At 36.9% G+C, this 22,181-nt stretch overlaps 1 protein-coding gene across 2 annotated transcripts in view; it reads left to right on the top strand.

Annotated features, from left to right (window-relative positions):
• TAFA5 (TAFA chemokine like family member 5) overlaps window positions 1-21,256 on the top strand; it is a 346,749-nt gene extending 325,493 nt beyond the window's left edge. Inside the window, exons 4-5 of one of the 2 annotated variants that reach the window (XM_072147087.1) lie at window positions 17,387-17,414; window positions 17,704-21,256. In XM_072147087.1, the coding sequence (XP_072003188.1) occupies window positions 17,387-17,410 (24 nt within the window). In that variant the 3' untranslated portion in view covers window positions 17,411-17,414; window positions 17,704-21,256. The remainder of the gene's footprint in view (window positions 1-17,386; window positions 17,415-17,703) is intronic. The other variant, XM_072147088.1, reaches the window with a different exon arrangement.
• Window positions 21,257-22,181: the final 925 nt, after the last annotated feature.

Genomic DNA, 22,181 nt, shown 5'->3' with positions numbered 1-22,181 from the left:
GGAACAATCTTCCCACCACCTCTTATTTTACCGAATGTTCATGAAAATTAATTGATAAATCTTATTAAAATACTACAAATTTTCATGGCAAATTAAAAGGAAAATACCAATCTAGCATTTTGTCTCATATTGTCAATTCCTACGCTCTGTCAGGCTTGCGGGATGTGGATCCTCTGGACCACTGCAGACGATGACTCAATCCACTACCTGGGACCAGAGTCTAAGTGGTACCCGGTTTTCACCAGAGCCCGCCGCAAAGAGGGTTAGACAAGCTGCGGTGTGGTACCACCAGGTCATTCCTCAGGCGTGACTTGTATGCAGTGGCGGCCTAGGTTGAGGTACAGAAACAGCAGTCAAACTCGAGGTCACAGTCCAGGCACAGGGTCAGGGCAGGTGCCAAAGATGCAAATGCAAAGTCCAATCCGGGGTCAGCAACAGGAGGTCCAAGCAGATGGGTACGGGAGCACAGCACACGGGACAGCAGCACGGAGGAACACTGGTACACGGAAACACGGAGGAGGTCAGGTAACACAGGAACACGGAGGAGGTCAGGAACGCTGGAGACACAGGAAGGGTGGAGACACAGGAAGTCTGGAGACACAGGAACCCAGGAGACACTGGAACGCAGGAGACACTGGAACGCAGACAAATCACAACAGAGCTTTCCCTTAGGCTGTGAGGCACAAAGATCCGGCAGGGTTAGATGGAAGAGGCAGGTATAAATAACCTCATGGGAAATGGGCAGCACCAATTCATGGCCCTTTAAATTTTCTAAGGCTGCCCCGCGCGCACCCTAAGGCACGGGGATGCGCGCAGACGGTGCGAGGCCGGGACTCAGGAGCGGGGACAGGTATGAGGCGCTGGCGCTGCGCCTGCGGGGAGCGAGAGGCACGGGTGAGCCGGCGACCTGCGATATGGGTCGTGGGAGCACCCGTGACAAGCTCTATATAATATTAATCATTATCTATCTATCTATCTAGCTTGGACCAAGCTATGATTGAGATTTTATCAAAACGTGTAAGCTAGCAGGGTCTTGCGCCATTGTTCCCTTGTTTTCTCTGTCCTGTGCTTCTGCCTACAATGTGTATGCTTTTTTAAACTGAAAGAATAAAGCTGTAGATTGGTATTTTTATCTGGTGCGGGAGGTGGAGTTTCTTTCTTTTTCATGTTATATATCCGAGACACGGGTTGTCCATGCAAACCGATGTCCAGGTGAGCTGACTCTCTGTAACTTTATCTGTATGCTTATATTATACTTATATTTGTTATACTTATATAAGGCCCCCATGCCCCAATTTTAATCATGGGCACCATATTAAGTTCTTCTTTGGTAATATGTAGAGCCCCATAAGCCCACTCCCCCCACTATGTATAGCCTCCAAAGATTTAATTATTAAGAATGTGGCCAGTTTAAAAAATATAAAACAGGTACTGACCTTCTCACATGCTGCTTTCAGCTCCTTCTTCTCCTGGGTGGTCATAATGGGCGCGGTTCTGTGAAGACAGGCAGTGTGCCACCATCACATGCCATCTGTACCTTCCAGAGCAACAGAGCAGTGCAAGCAAATGCTGTCATACATACACAATGGCAAGTGAGAGTGATGGGAGAGTATGTACTTGCCAGCTGCCCGAATCACCCATTTCACCCACAGCTGTTAAGCCACACCCTTCAGGCCCCTGCAACTGCCACTTGGCAGATGCGACCCTGCCATTGCCATCATTTACTGGAAGATTCCGATATGTCCCTTTAATTTCTGTCTGGGGATATCTGAAGTTACTGGGCCAGATTTACTTACCCGGTCCATTCACGATCCACTGGCGCGTTCTCTGCAGTGGATTCAGGTCTTCTGGCGATTCACTAAGGCAGTTCCTCCGACGTCTACCAGGTGTCGCTGCTGCGCTGAAGTCCGACAGAGTTCACAATCCTGTCCCTGGTGCAGGTAAGCGTGCACTTTTTCGCGCCCCCCGATTTCCGTCGCGTGCACGCCGGCACTGATGCGCCACAATCCGATCGCGTGCACCAGAAATCTGGGGCCATTCAGGAAAAATTGGCGCAAATCAGAAATAATTGGGTAACACGTAAAACGCGAATTGGGCAAGTTACAACTTTACCAAAAACTGAGCTTTGGGGTGCGGGATTTGTCACAACTAGAGATGAGCGAGCATACTTGTCCGAGCTTGATGCTCGTTCAAGTGTTAGCGTACTCTAAACGGCTTGTTGCTCGGACGAGTATTTCGCCTGCTCGAGAACGAGCTTTCACTTAAGGAAACACAGTGAAGAACAGTGAACACAGGATCATTTAAGGATCATTAAGGATCATTTAAGTGAAGAACACAGTGAAGAACACAGTGAACACAGTGAAGAACACATGGGGAAAGCTGTAATAATTCCTACCCTTCATCTTCATGTTTACAGCAGAGATTTCACCCACACTGTTCCTGTCCTAAATTTATGTGGGTTACCTGAAAGGGTATACACAAACCTACATACAATGACCTAGAGTCATGATATAGTGGGGCACATGTATCATAAGTCTGTCTTCATCCGTCTGTTTTTTGAGACTTTTCTTGGCTTTTTTGCTGGTCACGTGTATCTTAGTGTTATTTCCTTATTTAACACGTGGTGTCTGGTTTTTTGTGAATTTGAGACTTTTTTAAACAAAATTTGCAAAAAGTCTCCAAAAATGGCAATAAGTTCCGAGCTTATTTTTATGCCTGGTCAGGGGCAGCTGTATTTGAGCCGAAATTTGCGACTTTTTAAAAATGTCACAACTTACACATGTGGATTCAGGTAATAACTCAGGTAACACTGCAGAATAAAAAGTTGCACTGTAGCATAAAAAAGTCTCAAAAATTAAAGAAATAGGCAAGCCAAAAGTTTGATACGTCTCCCACTGAATCCTACACATACAAATCCCATCCACATATGAAAATACCTTCTGCTAAAACTGAGTATGCAAAATAAGGATGCTCAGATCCTTAATTTTTGCAGTGGATTCATGGTGCTTATTTCAGCTTTAGTAGTAGCTCCACCTCCATGCCACTGCAAATTGTATTCAGTATATTGCTAATACATCACTGCCCTATTAAACCCTGATCATTGACTGACAGACCTCTGGGCCTTTTAGGAGTCTTTTATCTCTCAGTAATGGAGAAAAAAGTTACAAGTCACGTAAAAAAGTAAAATGTCATAATTCTTTTATTATGGAAAACATAGAAAGAAATACTTTGTTTATAAAAGGAAATTTGTTTTATGGGTGTCTTATTCTTTGCACAGATGGTATAGTCTTGTGACATTTGTGACATAGTGTGCGTGAGTGCTGGACATAATCTTCTTGTATGTTACAATTGTGGGTGCAGTGATATGAGCTGCAATCAAACTGTAAAACGAATCAGGTCAGATCCGAGTGGTGCCAACTATGAAAGAAGAATAAAAATGATAGATTTGATTCATCGTGCTCATACATTAGCAAATATATCTCTAAAAATACATTTCTGTATTCTAATGATGACTGGCTTGGATGACGTAGATTAATGTGATGCAATATGAAAATGTCATGTAGATGACTCACCAGACAACCTCTGTTAGACAAATTTTATATCTTCCTTTTCAAGTGTAGACTTTGCCTGTCACATACTACACAGCCACAGAATGGAGGAACTGTCTATAAAGGGATATTTTAGTAAGCGTTTTGTGAAAATGATTTCACATGGTATTCCAGACAGAGTACAGCATGTTCAACCTGCTCTGAACATCTTGCTGGCATCAGGATAATTGATTTTGGTCCCTGCCCTTATCTGCTGTTAGGACGAACAGTGATTTAAAAAGAAAGGAAAAGATCAGTGCTAAAGAATGGGGCTTGCATAATAGCGCAGTGTTTGGTGCTTATCATGCTGCTCATGTAAACAGCATAAGAATGCGGACACAAGTAGCAATGATCCTGATGTGTTTGTGATATTAAGAGAGCTTTGTTCCTGCTGTGTCCTGCTCAGTAGCCATCACAGTGAACGCATTTGCTCGCATGTGCGCAGAAAATAATTGTCTGCATTATTAGTCTCAAAAAAGCGAGAAGTATTGTAACAGTGCTTGAACTTGCAGCATTACGCATCAGCAACACTAAATACATGGAAGCGGATTTATTCTGTTTACATAGTGGTTGATCCAATTAAATGGAAGGTGAGGCAATCTTTACTTCCTATACTGTAATTAAGATAATTGTGCCAGTCTGCAAGTATTGTGGACAGTCAAACAATTATTGACCCATATGTGAATTTTAAGAAAAATATTACAGATGATTAGCTGAAGGGCTAATATGTATGTGAAAGAAAACATGAGACTACTACTGATGTGCCTGACTGGTTGTTAGTTTCTCAATTACAGCCAGTCCCTGGGTTACATACAAGATAGGGTCTGTAGGTTTGTTCTTAAGTTGAATTTGTATGTAAGTCGGAACTGTATATTTTATCATTGGAATCCCAGCCAGAACTTTTTTTGTCTCGGTGACAATTGGATTTTAAAAATGTTGGGTTGTCATAAGAATCAGGATTATCAATAAGTCTTCATTACAGACACCTGTGATAACTGTTATCACTGTTTATTGTAACCTTGGACTAAAGTACAGTAAATTACCAATATCCAGAGGTCCGTTTGTAACTAGGGGTCGTATGTAAGTCGAGTGTTCTTAAGTAGGGGACCCCCTGTAGGGTGTTAAAGGGAACCTGACCCCAGGGACCTCATGTTTACTAAAGACAGGTTACAGAAGCCCATTACAGCTGCATTACAAAGATACCTTTTCTAAGCATTTGCATTACAATAGAAGGCTACATTCACATTAACGTAAGCCCGTCGTACCATAGCACGGCAGGCATATCTTGGCGCCGGGGAGAGGCAGTGGGGGTAAGCGCTGCTCAACCCCTCCCCTCTCCACAGAGGATCATTGCGCTCAGTGCCATATTCCAGAGAAAGATCGGACATGTCCTATCTTTCTCCTGCCTGCGGAACGGCACACGTGCAGCACCGTGCTGCACCCATAGGGCGCTGTGCGCCCATTGCCGTGTGTGGGGGACATATATACGATATATATACGTTGGCCATATATACATCCCCCATATGCTGGTGGCTGGGAGCCATTGTGAAACAATATTTTTATAAAGTAATGGCAATATTCAGAATGATGAGAATTTTTAAAATCAGCATAGCATAGGTCAGTGATGGCGAACCTTTTAGCGACCGAGCACCCAAACCCCAAACTGGAACCCGAAACCCTCATTTATCGCGAGGTGCCAACAAAAAATTAATGCAGTAACTTTTTGCTCCCTGTTCTTCAACAATGTTAAATCATATTGGCCTCCTGATGACACCAACACAGTAGAAAGAAGGAAGGAACATTTGCATAATTGCAGCTTCTTTCCAGTGTCCCTCTGTACACAGAGAACTCAGAAGGAGGTCCTCCAAAGATAATTAGGCCCCGTCTACACATTCTCCCTCTTCCTACTGTCCCAAGTAGCCGAGTAAGTATCACTTTCAAATATCACTGAAAAGAACATCTTTAAAGTTGCTTGGAATTGCAGGAAAATTCTTTGAGTCCTGTCTGGTGTTCTGGGGCTGATGGCACAGGTGCCCACAGAAAGAGCTTGGAGTGCCGCCTCTGGCACCCGGGCCATAGGTTCGCCACCACTGGCATAGGTTATTGGAATCTGTCACCAGCTAAAAATTACATTCCTGCTTACAGGTTCGCTTTAAGTATTCTGCTTCTGATTAACCTCCACATCTTTAGTCACCAAACTTCAGCTCTTGGAAAAAATCATAGAGCAATGGAATTTTCTTTTTTTATCATCATATATAAAAGATAGTCAACTGCTGATCCTGTTGAAATCGGCTGGTTTGGTTGCCTTTCTCTAATGTGTATGAGCACCTAGCATCTCAGTGGGGCTAATTTCTTTAGATGTTGTTTAACCTATCAGTATAGGATGTGGGAGTGTGCCTTGGGTAAACTATAATTGTTAAATTGGAAATTTCTTTATTCTATGCCTTTTTAAATTTAATAGACCTAATTTAAAAAATGTTATCGTTATTTAATTAAGAACATAATAACTCTTATTCTTATTCTCTAAATTGCTAAATTGTGTCTGGTTGTGTCATTAATGGGTTACAAATTGTTGGCAGCTTTGCTTGGAAATGTTTTCTTCGGAACGGTAGAAAAGTTGACCTTCTATGATACACTTCAGATTTATTTCACTATTCAAAAAAGTTAAAATATAACAGGTATATGATAAAATCTAAAACAAAACAGCTACAAAATATTAAATCTGGATGATGTAAGGTTTCATTTGCTGCAAGTTGAATTATGGACATAACATATTTTGTTATAGTTGTTGATCTACTTGTGTGGAAAATGAGACCCCTGTAATCTACACTTCAACCAGCAGATGTCTCCTTTGTCTGTGCTTGAGATCTGGATCATTGTGAATGCACAGCAAATAGCTTTAGAGAAATGCAAGCGGTTTTGGAAATAACCCAGAAACATTTTAGATGTCCTCCATCTATGTTGCCTCTTTTTCATAGACATTTTTCAACTAGTCACATTCCATTGATTTCATGTCAAGCCAAAATTCTTATGAAATTTTTTTCAGGAAAGCTCAAGTCCTTAAGTACAAGAAAATCTATACAACATTTTCTTAAAAAATGATGTCTGATTGCATGTCAAGGATATCTGTTTTTAAAACTTGTTTTCTTATCAGGTTAAATTAAGTCCTTTGTCTAACTCAGGATAGTTTAAGACAGAATGATAAAGACACACAAAATAGTTATTAAATTACCAAGTAGACAGTTTCCATGGTTTCCTATTATTTTAGTTATGGAAATAGCAATTTAAAACAAAAAATATACTTAAAGAAAGCTGTAAATAGGACACAAGTAAAGTATATCATTCATTCAAAATGGGTTCAACATTTATCTTGAGAGAAAATGGATGGTTAGATAAATCGATAAATTGATATATAGATATTTCTGTAAAGACTACTATACTCAGTTTACTATACTACTGTTATTTACTTTGTATTTATTTATTTTGTATATATATATTGTATTTACTTTGCTAAAAAGAGACAATTTTGGTAAAAAGTATAAAAAATCTAAATACTGCTCATATTAGTAACAGACTCTTATAGCTGCAAAACATAAGTAGTTTTCTGTTAGTGACTCTATAACCACTGTACAGGAACATGGAGAATACTTCAGCAAGCCAGGAGTCATCAGTGGACATCAGGAATATAATAATAGATATAAAGAGTTAGGTAGAAAGATTACAACTATAATCAGATAAATACAACAATCTGTTAAAACAAACTGAAAGAGTTTCCAAAACAAACAGCTGGATCTTAACCCCTTAATGACTTGGCCTTTTTTTTTCGTTTTTTCACTTCCATTTTTCACTCCCCACCTTCAAAAATCTATAACTTTTTTATTTTTACACATAAAGAGCTCTGTTATGGCTTATTTTCTGACTAACAAATTGCACCAAATTACACTTCGTAGTGACGGTATTTAATATTCCATGGCGTGTACTGGGAAGCGGGAAAAAAATTCCAAATGCAGTGAAAATGGTGAAAAAACACATTTGCAACTTTTTTGTGGGCTTTTACAGCTTTCACTGTGTGCCCTAAATGTCTACTTTATTCTTTGGGTTGCTACAATTACGTGGATACCAAATTTGTATAGGTTTTATAATGCTTTCATTTAAAAAATTAAAACCTGTACAAATTTTTTTTTTTTTGATTTTGCCATCTTCTGGCGTCAATAACTTTTTCATACTTTGGTGTACGGAGCTGTGGGTGGTGTCATTTTTTGCGACTTTTGATGGCGTTTTTTTGATGGACTGTGCGACCTTTTGATCACTTTTTATAAATTTTAATTTTTTTATATTTTCCAAAATGGCAAAAAAATTTCAATTTGGACTTTGGATGCTATTTTCCATTAAGGGGTTAAACGCAGTGAAAAACCGTTATTATATTTTGATAGATCGGACATTTTCGGACGCGGCAATACCTAATGTGTTTATGATTTTTACTGTTTATTAATATTAATATCAGTTCTAGGGAAAGGGGGGTGATTTGAATTTTTAGGGGTTTTTTATTATAATTTTTTTTTTAACTTTTTTTTACTTTTACTATTTTTCAGACTCCCTAGGGTACTTTAACCCTAGGTTGTCTGATCGATCCTACCATATACTGCCATACTGCAATATGGCAGTATATGGGGATTTTATTCCTCATTCATTACAATGTGCTGATAGAACATTGTAATGAATGGGTTAAAATGAGACAGCTTCGGGCCTTTGTGAGACCCGAAGCTGTTATGGCAATGGATCACCGCTCCCCGTGACGTCATCGGGGAGCGAAGATCTTTTTGAAGCCTCCGGCAGCATTGCCTGCGGCTATCGCCGTGAAAGCACCCGCGATCGGTGCTAGCACCGATCGCGGGTGTTACCGGTAAGCCTTTGCTGCGAGCCATCTCCATGCATCGGGACCCGCCGCGCGCCGTACTAATACGGGAAGGGGTTAAATATGAATTAAAGATAATAAAACCACAATTGGCAAGGAACTGGCTATTCCCAGGCAGAGAGTAGTAAGAGGTCTGACTGATGGTGTTTTCCCATAAATAACATCTATCCACTATAAACTATCCATTAATGAGGAATGAGGGGTGATCCAACTGTTGGGAAAACCCTCCAAACACATAACCTCTGGCTGCCCTATCATGCTGACTTCAGGTATTTGCTCTTCCTATGAGCCGTACCAAAAATCTCATAGCAGTCCATAGAGCGCAGAGTGGAAACTTGTACTTTGCTGTTGTATTGACTTCTGTGGACTCTCCAGCTTGTTCACAGGACAAGCCAATGGCTGCAGTTGTGATCTTGTTTTCAATTGTGGTTTTAATTGTTAGTTTTGTAGTAACCATCCAATTGCAAACTATGGCATCCGGCAAGCAAACCCACGGCCACTATATCTAGAATTATACTTACAGTCGGTCTGTATTCTTATACAAGACAACTGAATAGCAGGAGAGCTCAGAAGAAAGAATATTTAACCACTACACTGCTGAAACAGCACATAAAACTACACAGGAAAATGCCAGTTGTATACTGTCCTGGTACTGTATATTATGTCACTATATATTTAGGTTTAAAGAGTAGTATAGGCAAAATCTACTACGGCATGTAAGGTTCTAGTGCACAAAGAAGGTCCCTGTAATTTAACAGGGATGTAACAGACTGCAGTTTTGTACTCTAACATTTTTTATATCTTGTCTGAACTCTCTATGCAAGCAAATATAGGTTGTTGCTACTGAAAATGTTACCAGTAGAGATGAGCTCACTCGAACAGCAATGTTTTGCCCCAACCCGGACTTCAGCCATAAATTCGGATTTGGGATCATACCCTCTGGTAACTAATAGAATGATAGATCATTGCTTTATCAACTTAGAGTGTGATCAGATGTTATAAGGGGTTTTTCCTACCTTTAAAATTAGTCTTTTCTCCAGTAATTTGCATGTGACAAAGGCAGTTGGGTAGGTTATCATGCTTCGTAAGCGCCATTTTGGAATATTGCAATATTGCAATAGATCTTGCAATCCTCCTGGGAACTCATTTCCTGAATAGGCAATTCTATACAACATACTAAATTTTCTTGGAATCTTCTTTCTTGGAATACCCATTATCATGCCCTTTACCTGCTACCACCAAATACTAACTACCTATGGAGCAGCCATACAACTAAAATTATTTACCTTCCCCACATACTATTCCATTCTTGTAACACATCAAGGTTCTTTATACCTCAGCAGGTCATGTGATCATACTGCCCTTTACAGAATTCTATATAATCTCCACCCAAACTTTAATTCTGTAGTTAAAAATCTACAATATCCATAGTACTTTTTCTGCTTCTCCAGTTTGCTTACTGTCATATTTAGATGATCTGTGCAAACTGTGTGATATTTCATCTGCACTTTTCCTAAGAGAATAATTATGCCTGACTAAGGTCAGTATTTATCACATAATTATTTCTCGAAACCATGTGAGTGTATAAAGGGTGTCACTGAACAATCTACACCACTCTGGCATCCTATATGAAATTAGGAGGATGTGAGACCTGAACCATAAATTGCTCAGGGACTTTATAATGAGTGAATCATTTAATCAATTGATGGTGAACAAAGTAAAGAATTGTAATTACATTTTACTGGATGCTGAAGGCTTCTTAGTGACAGTCAAGCCTAATAATTAGATTTTTTTTTTTATTTGTCCATTCATTTTGTAATCTGTGTTGCAGTTGATATTGCATTATTAATGAATAACAATAAAAAAAGCATCTATAATGTCACCATGCATATGAGTTGTGTACAAAAAAATTCTACACCCATTTAGCTATTTGTTCAGTAATAAAACTGTTAGTTTTATATTTCCAGATGTTTTTAATTGCTATAAATAGATATTTGGAAATGATGAACATGTTTGGAGCAATCTTAATCTGAAGTATTTCTTCAGTTTTTTTAATACAGAAGACCTCTAGGTGGTCAGACTCCTGGATGAGAAAAAAACATTCTTACCTGACTCAAGCTCCCATCTCCCAATTCCTACTTTCTTCCAGTGCTTCCGGTATTTAGGCCATCATCCTGCTGAAAGTTTCAAGGGCTTACGGGACTCATCCAATATGTGTCCTCCTCAGATCAAAGGACGTCACTTCTATTCTATGGATTTCTTGTGTTGTCCCCTGGTCTGAAAAGGCCACTCATTGGATGAAAGCAAGCCCTGTAAACCGTTGGCATCTTTCAGTGAGCTGCAGGCTCAAAACCCAGAAGTACCAGAGTGGTAAGTATGTATTCTTTCTTTTTACTACCTGGGCCTTGTCCACCTGGAGGTTTTACATATTCATAAGCAAATTCGACCAGGTTTTTATTTACTTGATAAGAAAATGCAATAAGCCTTTTGAAGGTAACTGTGGAGCTCCAAATGGGATTTTCTTCAGGGAAATATTTTGCTCATTATATCTTGAAGTGCTTGGGGCTAACTGAGAATCCTCTGGTATTCGGATGTGACAGAATATGCAGCAAACATGAACTTGTATGGAGAGGGCTCAGCCGGTTAGCTGTTTCCATACTCCCTTAATCGACTTCTAACATACTAGTACATTATGGGGTTAAGTTGTTAAGGGGTTAATGCACCTTAAGGTACCTGTGCATTAAGATGCTGTTGTCTCATGTACTCTACAAAAAATACTAGCTGCTAACATATACATTTTTTTACATGGATAAAAGAAAAACAGTATAAATTAATAACAGCCACTTGTTTAATATTATTAAAAAATCGGTATGGAAATGTAGCATGTGTATTACAGCGAAAATGAAAAAATGTTAACCATTCTTATCTTATCTGTAAAGTGTTTCAACTGAATTGTGTAGTTAGATGAATTAATGCACACAACATATACTCAGCAATCCTTGTAAGGTTCACATCACAGAAAGGGTTATTCAGCAGAGGAATACTGTTTGGTAAACAAAGTGCCTTGAGGACATTTGTCCTTATCACAGAATCTCTATAAAATTTGGCATCTTTCAACACAAATGTCAGTTTTTGATCAAGGAATCTGTAGAGTGGAACAGTATTATTAATGTAGGTCAGATCTGAGAAGCACTGCCAAAGCCATGGAAAAGAAAACTTAAACTGTCCAAACAATTCCTTATTAATCTTATTGTGAATATATATATTTAACAGGGATGCAAAATAAATCTATATTCCTTACAAGATTAATAAGTAATTGTTTGGACAGTTTATCAGTATATATATATATTTCTTAATTAGCAATAGAACAATGGCATTGTAACCGGCATGTAAAGGTATGTCATATAGACAGAAATGTGTTGATAATAACTGCAGTGTTGACATTGAAATGTTCAAATTAATTCAATTATACAAGTGCAGAGCACTTTCATTTTAAAAGTGTACATAATCGTGCAAAATACCACTTTTCCACCCTTCCACAGTGCACTGTGTGACTCTCCCCCATTTTTTAAAAAATGGTAAGATTAGTAAGAGTTGGTGTCAGGTTCGCTGGAGAGAATGCTGGTACTTCTGGTTCTTCTGGTGGTGCTAGCAGCGTTCTCCAAAATCCGGCGCGTATCCACGCAAACTCCTCCTCTCGTCCCGGGCAGCGGCTGCTAAGATGGCTGCTAAGATCTCGCGCTGTCTAGGAGTTGTGTTCTGAACTGCTGAGACTTGTGGTACCTCTGCATGGTGCCTGCTATTGTGCTTGGTTATTCTGCACCATGAGGGGTTAATTCTCAGTAGTTGTCCAGCTCCTATCAGGTTCTTGAGGTGGGGTTCTGGCTGCATAAATTGCAGCCTCACTAGTCACCTGTGCCAGTGTTTGAAATCCCTTTCTTCACTCGCTCGCTGCATTAGGTTGTATTGCTCTGTATCTGTATTGGAATTGTTGAGACCTCGGCTAGTTTTTGACATTGACGTTTTGCCTTCTGACTTTGTTCTTGACGTACCCTCTCATTGTGACCCCGGCTAGTTCACCATTCTTTTGTGTTTTATGTTTGTCAGTCTGTTTGTGTTTCCCTTCCCATACTAATCCAGTATATTTCGAGTCTTCAAGTAGTCGCCCTACGGTTTAGCGTGGGGGGCTATAGGAAGGGACAGAAGTTGGGGCAAGCTCAGGGCACACTATCCCCTGTCTCCTGTGTTACCCATCCCTAACAGTTGGACAAAGAGTTGGAGAGATTCCAAACAGGTCAGTCCTGGCAATCAATGTGAAGTTAAGTAAGAAATTTCCCTGACTATTCACTTCAAACCGATCTTTGGGAAAAATAAAGTTTTTTTATCATTCAGATAGAGAGATGATATTATTATGATTTATGTACATGATACAAATATATGTGTAATGGACGGTGGTGAGTTTATTCCATTTTTTTTTCTCTTTAAAATGTATTAAAGAATCTTAAACTTGAAGATTAGAATTACATTGTCTGCATGCATTTTATTTTGTAGCTTGGCACAGTCATGCCCACCCTATAAACATATTCAACCCTTTGACATTGCATTCAATTGCCTTCCCATCCTACTGGTACTTTTCATCATCTATTTAGTACAGAGAAACACAATCATAAAAAATATATATCCCTGTTGATGTTTACTACGATAGTGATAGAATACATAATACATATAATATATCTGCGTGCAGTCAACAAATAGGATATTTGGGTTGGAGTTTAAATTGTCACTATTACTTATTCTCTGCCACTCTTGACTGAAGTTTAAAGTTATGGTTCTAGACTGAAGGCATCTTGGTGTTGTGATCATATACTTGGTTGATATAGCTGCCAGAGAGATCATATAATATCTTCTTAAGAGTCATGCAAAACAGTGTTGAGTTTTGTTTTGTCGTATTTGAAAATGTGTCACCTTACATGTTTAATCAGATAAAATATTGGTGATTTTAAGCACTTGATAGGGATGGCTTTCAGATATTTTAAAAAGTGAATCCCAAATTTTAATAAATGTAGAACAAGGCAACTAGCCATTTACAGAATATAGCAATATTGTTTAATTGAAAGACACCTTATTATTTTAATGTTGTTCTAATTTTAAGAACTGTAGGTAAGTAAACAGTTATGATGAATATGTGATCAAATCTATAGCCTGTATCATAATTCTGTAAAGTGTTTTTTAATTGTACATTTACAAAAGTCAAGACCAGATCTCGATCCTACTGCAGGTTTTGCATCATCATTCCAAAGATTTTCTAGGTTTCAGTGATTGAGTTGAACACATGATAGTCTCATTCTTTGTAATATGTGCTTAGCTTCTTCATTCATTTGGTCCCCAGAGAAAAATCTGTCCTTTAGGGTATGCAGTTTTTAGAATTGTACTGACAGAGCATATTGCAGGAGGAAAAATATCAAAGTATTTCCATCCTTTCAAACATTAAAGCTTTTGACTTCAATTCAGTTTGGTTTTATACCATTCCAGAGCACACATTCACATTTTGTCATAGTTATAGATTCAGTACTTGACTTGGTGTGTTAATTTATTCAAAACACTTATACAGGTGTACAACAATTATCATTCTGGGAAAGCAGACAATGTTTCTGCCTGGCATATACCATGAATCATCCAGTGCATGAAATATGGTTGCATATATATGGCGCAAATATGGTGCATGAAATCCTTGTCTGCTTTCAGTTATTTGCCAACACAAATCATTGGTACCTCAAGAGATACAGTACTGTGACCTAAACACCACTTTAATAAATTTACTAGCTTACCAGTTCCAGTTCCATTCAGCCATATAATTATGGGATCGTGGTGTAAAGCTCCTCATTGCATGATAAATTGTCTGAGTATTAATGAATCAGTGTTGTTCATTGACTTTCACTTTAATTGTAGTTGACTTGTGATGTAATCAGTTACTTTATGAGGAATGCTACAAAATATTTAGGCAAATTCAGGTTAGTGTCCTGTCAATTCCTGCCATTCTACACATTTTCTTTTATAGCAGGTATCTTGAATTAGAACCGGGATTTAGCATGTCATAAAATCCTCAAATCACTGTTTCTATGGTAAACTTGTATGTTTTGTTTAATTCTAACCACTGTTGTCCTCATAACGTTGAGCCCTTGAATTAAAAATGTATGAGTTGTACCAAATATTTTCATTTTTAAAAAAATAACTTGTACTTTCTACGAGAAAATATTTTCCCAGCTTGTTAATAGGACTACAAACATGGATGAATAGGGTGTACAGCTAAAGATTAAAAGATGAAAGTTGAAAGAGAAATGTCACATTAAAATGGAAAATGAGCAAAAAAAAAATCATGAAGTATTTCAGTGGGTGGTTCAACCACATTGTTTTTTTCCAAGATTACAAAAAAAAAGCCAAAAACATAAGAGTACCATAAATGCAAACTTTTTTTAATGGACAATGACAGTTTTGCTCTGTTCATGTTCTTTGGACGCAAAATGGAAGTAATGTTTATGTCATCATCACTATATTTATATTAAAACAATATATTATTAATATGCACACATTGTTTGTCACATAGTTTCATATCAAAATTATATGTTTATATACAGTTTGTCGCATAGGAACTAATAGAATTTGTACCACACAGGGTTTTAGAAAGATTTCTTTCACTCGGTTTGTAAACCGTACTTAATCTTTTCAAGTGGTCCCGTATGATCTTGAAAGCTTGTGAACAATATCTATGTACACTGGTTTTCCTGTCCTAACAAATGTAATCTCTCTCAATGTCACTGTCTGTCTGCTATTTCATTGCCATTTTCGTGCAGTCATGAAACCTGTCAGTCACTGGCCTTCTTATTTATTTTGTCTCTGTCTCACCAAGAGTTCTCCTCTGTTTTTTATTGCAGCTAGATTCTGGCTATGCATTACAAAAGTCCATGCTTTCTGGATATGATTACAAAAGTTGTATTCCAAAATATCAAATATGTGAATACATTTTGTGATTTATATCTTTTATAAACTTTGCATGAAATCATGCACATTCCTATACATTTCCTATATAGTGAAATAGTTCTATAAGCAGAATGCAGAATTGCATTTTTTCTAGCTGATATAAGTTAGCTTCATTTAACAGGAAAATGCAATTTGATACTTTTATCTACAGAATTAACTTGTATCATTATTCTTTGTTGCTGTCATTTTAAAAAATGTTCAGTGTCTTGTATTTTTGTTCACTTTGTCCTCAGTTGTCCCACTTTAGGTGGCAATTATGTCAGTTGAGATCTAAAGCAAGTAGCCATAGTTTCTATTCTGTGAAGTTAGCAACTCAAAAGACGCTAAAATAACCCATCATTCAATTTGTTTTGAATTTTATGAAAACTTAATGCCAAGTCAAGTAAACACCCATGTGGGTAAGCTCATCAGAATTTTAATGTGCAATTACCAAATCACAAAAAGAGCCCTTTTAGGACTGCCAAGGCAAAGTACTAGTCTATTTACAAAGCTGTCCTAAGACAGGATAGAGCCTTAACGGTCAGGCCTAAAACATAACTTTTATTGTATCCATAAGAATTATAATAAATTGTTAATCACACTTATGAATTTAAAATCTGCAGGTATGAGGCTGCTAGTTACCCTAATATCGTTTACAATACTAAGTATTCACTCGGCCTATAAGTACATAAGGGGGTCTCTGCAGTGACCCGTTACTATAGCAGCCTCAGACAAGTAAAATTACAAGCCAGGCAATAGCCCCCCCGACATGTTTCGCTGGATAACCAGCGTCATCAGGGGATTGTGGCTAATTTTAAATTCATAAGTGTGATTAACAATTTATTATAATTCTTATGGATACAATATGTTTTAAGCCTGACTGTTATCCTGTCTTAGGACAGGTCTTTGTAAATAGATTAATGTGCAATAATACACATAATTTTTTTACAAAAACATTTAAAGAGGAACTATCACCTGAAATAATCCCTCTAGGAGCTGCTTACCAAAGTTAGCAACTCTCTAACCTTACCCCAGTAATAGCGGTGTTAAATTATTAGCTTTAACGGAGCATACTGATAAATCTAGCAAACAATGCACTACATAGCCCTCCGAATGCCGGACCAAGCTTACAGCGGTCCAGCGTATTCATGAGGGGGCAGTCCGAGGAGGCGGTGACTGCAGCTTGAAGCCTGGCAGTCACCGCCGGCATATGGTGTGGGAGTGGCGGTCCAAGGGAGAAGCTAAGGAGAGGAGAATAGAGCGCCGCTGTAAACTTAGTATGTTGTTCGAAGGGCTATGTACTGCAGTTCACTATGTTCCCGATAAAGCTAGCAATTTAACACCGCTACACCTGGGGTAGGGCTAGGGAGCAGCTTACTTTAGTAAGCAGCTCCAAGAGGGATTATATCAGGTGAAAGTATTTTGAATGTTTTTGTAAAAAAATTATGTGTATAATTGCACATTAAAATTCTGATGAGCTTACCCACGAGGGTGTTTGCTTGACTTGGCATTAAGTTTTCATAAAATCAAAACAAATTAAATGGTGGGTTATTTTAGTGTCCTCTTTAAGAAATACAGCAATGTTAGATACTTTGGTGGGGTTTTATTACATTGCATGTGTATAACATGTGATATTTGTGTATAGTTTTAATTATATTATACCTCATAAAATTCTTACACCTTTATTTTCAGTATTTTTACTTTATCTTTGTCTATTTCTAGTGGTAGCCATTGCTAAAATATTCCTATCTTATCTTATATGATTGATGTTATGTTTGTTTTATGGTGTTCATGGTTATTTTGGAACAGTCTTTGTTTTGAATAAAGGTTTATTATACTGTTTATAACTGTTATATTTCTATTACAGCATGATGCAGAGTATGATGAATAAATAGGTAAATCTTCAAGTCCGAACAGTTCATTTACTATTAAAAAACTATCTAGTAGAATTAGTAGAAGACAATCCATGTTTATTATTTATTGATTTAAGGCAATATAATTGGATGACTTTATCTTAATGGTATTGTCTTAGTAGTTCTTTTACCCTTAGAATAAGCATTGTTTAGTTCATTATAGTCTCCTTTGAAATCTGAGCATACTCACTAAAGGTTACATTTAACAGAGAACAATAGAGACTTGGAAGTAAAATATTGACTTACAGTGTGTGTTTTTATTGATCTACAGGTCTCCTGACAAATGCAACAACCATACCCTGAAAAAGGAGTTCAGACTTGTGAGAGCTATGTACTTTAGACAAATTCACTTCTGTGGATCCTCATCTTGTATGTCATCAACTCTGTCTGTTTCCCGGTATCTCATAAAAGACAGCCTGATTTCTCTACATTATGAGCTAAACTTTGACCTTCCGTGTAAGGGATCACTGGCAACAAGAACACTGTATGTTGATATGAGATATGCTTGGGCATTAGCAATACAGATCATGGTTAACATTTCATCTAAGATATGTGTACACCACGCTAGACTTGATGATACCAACTTCTCTGAAACTGAATATTCTACCATTTTGAAGAGTATTCTTCCCCTTATCAGCCTTAGAAAGAAGACTGTTTTGTCTACAAGAGGACTACTGTGCAAAAGAGAGTGACTCCTTGTGCCCTGGACTGCCCGAATCGCTTTTATTTTCTTATTTGTTGGATATAAATACAATAGACCAAAGAGTAAAGCATATGTTAAAAAGGACACTGACCTAATATCATCAAGCATATTGGGGTTAACGTAAAGGTTTAACATGAATGCTTCTTATGATTTATCAAAGGGACATGTTTTCAGCCTTTCCAACTCTGGAGTTTTACAATGTAGTGGACATCAGTATGGACAACTGAAGCAAAATGGATGCAGCATTAGCTCTTTGCAAGAACATCAGAAGAACCTAATGGAGCATGGAGAAAACAGTAACAGCCTATGTTTTAAAACACATTTCACAAAACAGAAACTGTCTTAATGATATCTTTATTCCTCTGTACTTAGAATGACATTCCCATACTAAACTCATTTTCAGTTTTAACCAGTAAAATATGCCTCTTCTACAATTCCATTTTGATAGTTAAAATTGGATAAAACGGTATTTGCAAAAGAGCATGTATGGTCACCTGTGGCCTCATTCAGTACACCATTTAGCACCAGAAAGAAAATTAAAGAAAAAAAGTGACACTTGTTTGAAAGAGATCATTAAATGTATTTTGAAAAGCCTAAAGTTATATATTTAACAGTTTTTATATGTTGTATATTTGTAGAAAATCCTATTTAACAATTAACGTGGCAACTCTGCAATGAAAAAATGTCAGAGTTCTGTTGTGTTTATTACTTCAGTTGTCTCTGAAGTCACCAGTGTAGTTTTGCTTTCTTCCATTGGGACGTTTTGGATGTAAAGCATGAGCAGAGAGGACTCTGTAGAAAACGAAAAGAATAATGTTTATATAATATAAATGCATTCAACCATTGCACTGTTGAAAGGCATTTTTTTTTGGTCTTTGCGTACTGGTAAAAGTAGTCAAAAACATCTACATTGCTTTTTCAAGTTCCGTTCAACCCTTCTTAAGGATGCACATGTTCTACAGTTTAATGGGATATGTATGAAGAGTACATATAGTCCTATTGCTTATGCAGAACTAAATGATATTTATCATTATAGACCATGGCTATGTGTACCTTTATAAATATCACCCGTATTCTGTACAAAATTTACCTCATCTTTAGAAATCTATTTTTATTCTTCAGTTTCATGAAGCAAGCAGTTAAAATTAAATTTGTGTGAAATTTATTCATTCAATATAAACTTTTGTTGTTTTTCTTCAGAGAAGCTAGTGTGTTACAGTTCTATGTACTGTCTTCCTGGCAGATTTTTAGTTTTTCAGCGATTTACTTTACCAATGTTACCATTGTCTCAACAGAAGCATTGAAAACTACCACATTTAACTCTTTTCTTTTATGTTTGTCTAGCTCTAGATTACTAAACTACATGCAACATTGCATTGCAGGTTAACATCTGAATTTACTAAGGTTAAAAATGATCTGAAAGGAAATAGAAATGGTAGTAACAAACCCATAGAAATTTATCAGCTTTGGATGGATGAAAGGTTTCCAATAATTATTGTAGGGCTGCTGTTACAATTGTTTAAGTTATCATGAGATTAAATATATTTTGGCATAATCACTTTTTGTTCCCTTTCGTTTGACTAATATGAGTTGTTTTGGGTGTTTGCCCTGTGTTTTTTTAAAAGACACCATTTCATAGTATTAGGTAAATGATCCTTCAATAAATGGTGTTCTTACCATGTAACCAACTCATTGCGTTAACTCCTTCACCTCAAAGAGTTAGTCACCAGCATTGGTTAAAGTAAGATTTTATTTAGAAGCAAGTCTGCCTATTTAATTCATATCCCTCAAATGATCATGTAATGCTGATACAAAGGAATAAAAGTTTTCTGGTAACTTTTCTGATCAATGACGGTGGAACTTCTGCAGGTATAAAAGCTCTTCTAACAACAGTGAGCCAAGTATTAGTATTTAAATAATCACAGTCTAATCACTTTCTTTTTTTCTTTTGAGCTGCACATAATGTTACCCCTTTAATCAAGCCAAGTTTATTTTGTAACACAGAAAAATTACATTGCTGCAATGATTGCAAGTTGTTTTCCCATCCTCATCAATTGTGGGATATAAATTTATCAACTTGTGTGTTAACACATCAAGTAACATATGCAGTATCTAAATAACATTTAAGTGTGACATTCCTCACACAGTTCATTAAAATTAATTTTGTAGCTAATATTGTGTCTTTTTAGTAGACTTTCAACTCAGGGATGAAGGGGTTAATGTACATACAATAGAGCAAAGTAGTTATATTTTATGCACTCAAAACCGCTACAGGTGTTCCATTTCTATTGCTTTAAAGTATTTGCTGTTGTATTGGTATAGCTAAATTATAAAAAATAAAGATAAGTCTTTTTATGGAGCCTTTTGTTCACTAAAACACTATGTGCTTAGTGCCATTGATGCAAAGAAGTGTTTTTTTTTAATGAAGATTTAAAGCTGCCTTTTACAATGCCAAATGTTTTAAGAAGTCAATTGCCAGATGGAACTGCAACATTAACAGAATTATGCACAGTTATGAATTTGAAATATACATTTCAACACTTTTTTTCAGTTTTAGGTTCAACATTCTGTGCTGATAAATTTCATTGTATATCTTTTAAAGGATCTGAATTACTTTTTCTATAATGAATTTCCCAATCCCCTGGTATTTTTTAAAAAACTATAAATTTAAATGATAAAATTTGTCAAATAAAACCACTTCCATGTAATTATGGTTTCTGGCAACAATGTTTATCTAACTCTATGGCATTTTAAAGCTTTGTAACCTAAACACCAATATATATATATTATGACATTAAGAAGGATATAGTTTTGGACATTAGGCATCAAAATGGTGTTCAATGCTGGAATTTTGTTATGCAAAATAATATCAACATGAAATAATGCTATTTTCCCTTTTAGGGCTATTGATATTCATTACGGGGGAATTGGAACATCATTAAAAAACAAAAGTGATGGTCTATGAACTAAAACTTGCTATGGTTTTGTTAGTTCTTTGTTTACCATATCTGTTTTTTCTGTATGCTAAAAGATCAGAAGGTCCTTTTTTATGTTTCATCCAGAAGCACTCATGCACATTGCAATACATTATGAACCTCTAAATAAAGTGTGGTTAAATACAGCATGTTCAACTTTATGTGCAAAATGTGAACCATAACATGTGCAAGCATTTACAATCAGTTACTAACTGAAGTTAAAACAAGTAAAATGTCTTCAGAACGCAACCAAGCCATGAAGATTTTTTTTCAACAAAAAAAAAGAAGAGAAGGCAATCCAACATTTGGCATGAATTACAAATATGTAAGTAGCAAGGTAAGTGGAAATGTTACAATTAATAGAAGGCTATGCACAGATATTGCACACATGTCTGTCATTAAAATAACAATATTCCACTGAAATCAAGTAGTGTTTTCTATAAGACAGCTGTAACACTCTACAAAAATACTACTGGAAAATAATCTGCAATGTTTGTTATTCAAGCATTAGTCTACCAAGCCAATCTGCTTGTATTTTACAACCACAATCAAAAAAATATTTGGTAACAATTGAAATACCATGACTATCAATCATATAGTTAAATATAAATATAGACAGTGAGTAAGCATTCATATCCTTTGAACTCTTCCTAAATTTTAAATGCTGCATCCACAATTGTATATGATAGAGCAGGGGTAGGGAATAGAGATGAGCGAGCACTAAAATGCTCGGGTGCTCGTTATTCGAGACAAACTTTTCCAGATGCTCGAGTGCTCGTCTCGAATAACGAGCCCCATTGAAGTCAATGGGAGACCCGAGCATTTTTCAAAGGGACCATGGTTCAGGAATAAAATGTGTTATTTAATTGAAAAAGAATGTCTTCTGATAAGTTATCAGATGTATGCAAACATCTGCAATCTATTCTTCACTGTTCCGCGCGTATATTATCTCCCGACAAGTTAACAGATGTGAATAACAGTGAAGAATAGAATAAAAACAGTGAACACAGGATCATTTAAGTGAAAAACGCAGTGAAAAACACAGTGAAGAATAGATTACAGATGTTCGGC

Source organism: Engystomops pustulosus, chromosome 4 (genome assembly GCF_040894005.1).
Source record: "Engystomops pustulosus chromosome 4, aEngPut4.maternal, whole genome shotgun sequence".
NCBI classification, from domain to species: domain Eukaryota; kingdom Metazoa; phylum Chordata; class Amphibia; order Anura; family Leptodactylidae; genus Engystomops; species Engystomops pustulosus.
The sequence above is the reverse complement of the archived record's forward strand: the minus strand, read 5'-3'. Positions and strand labels throughout refer to the sequence as shown.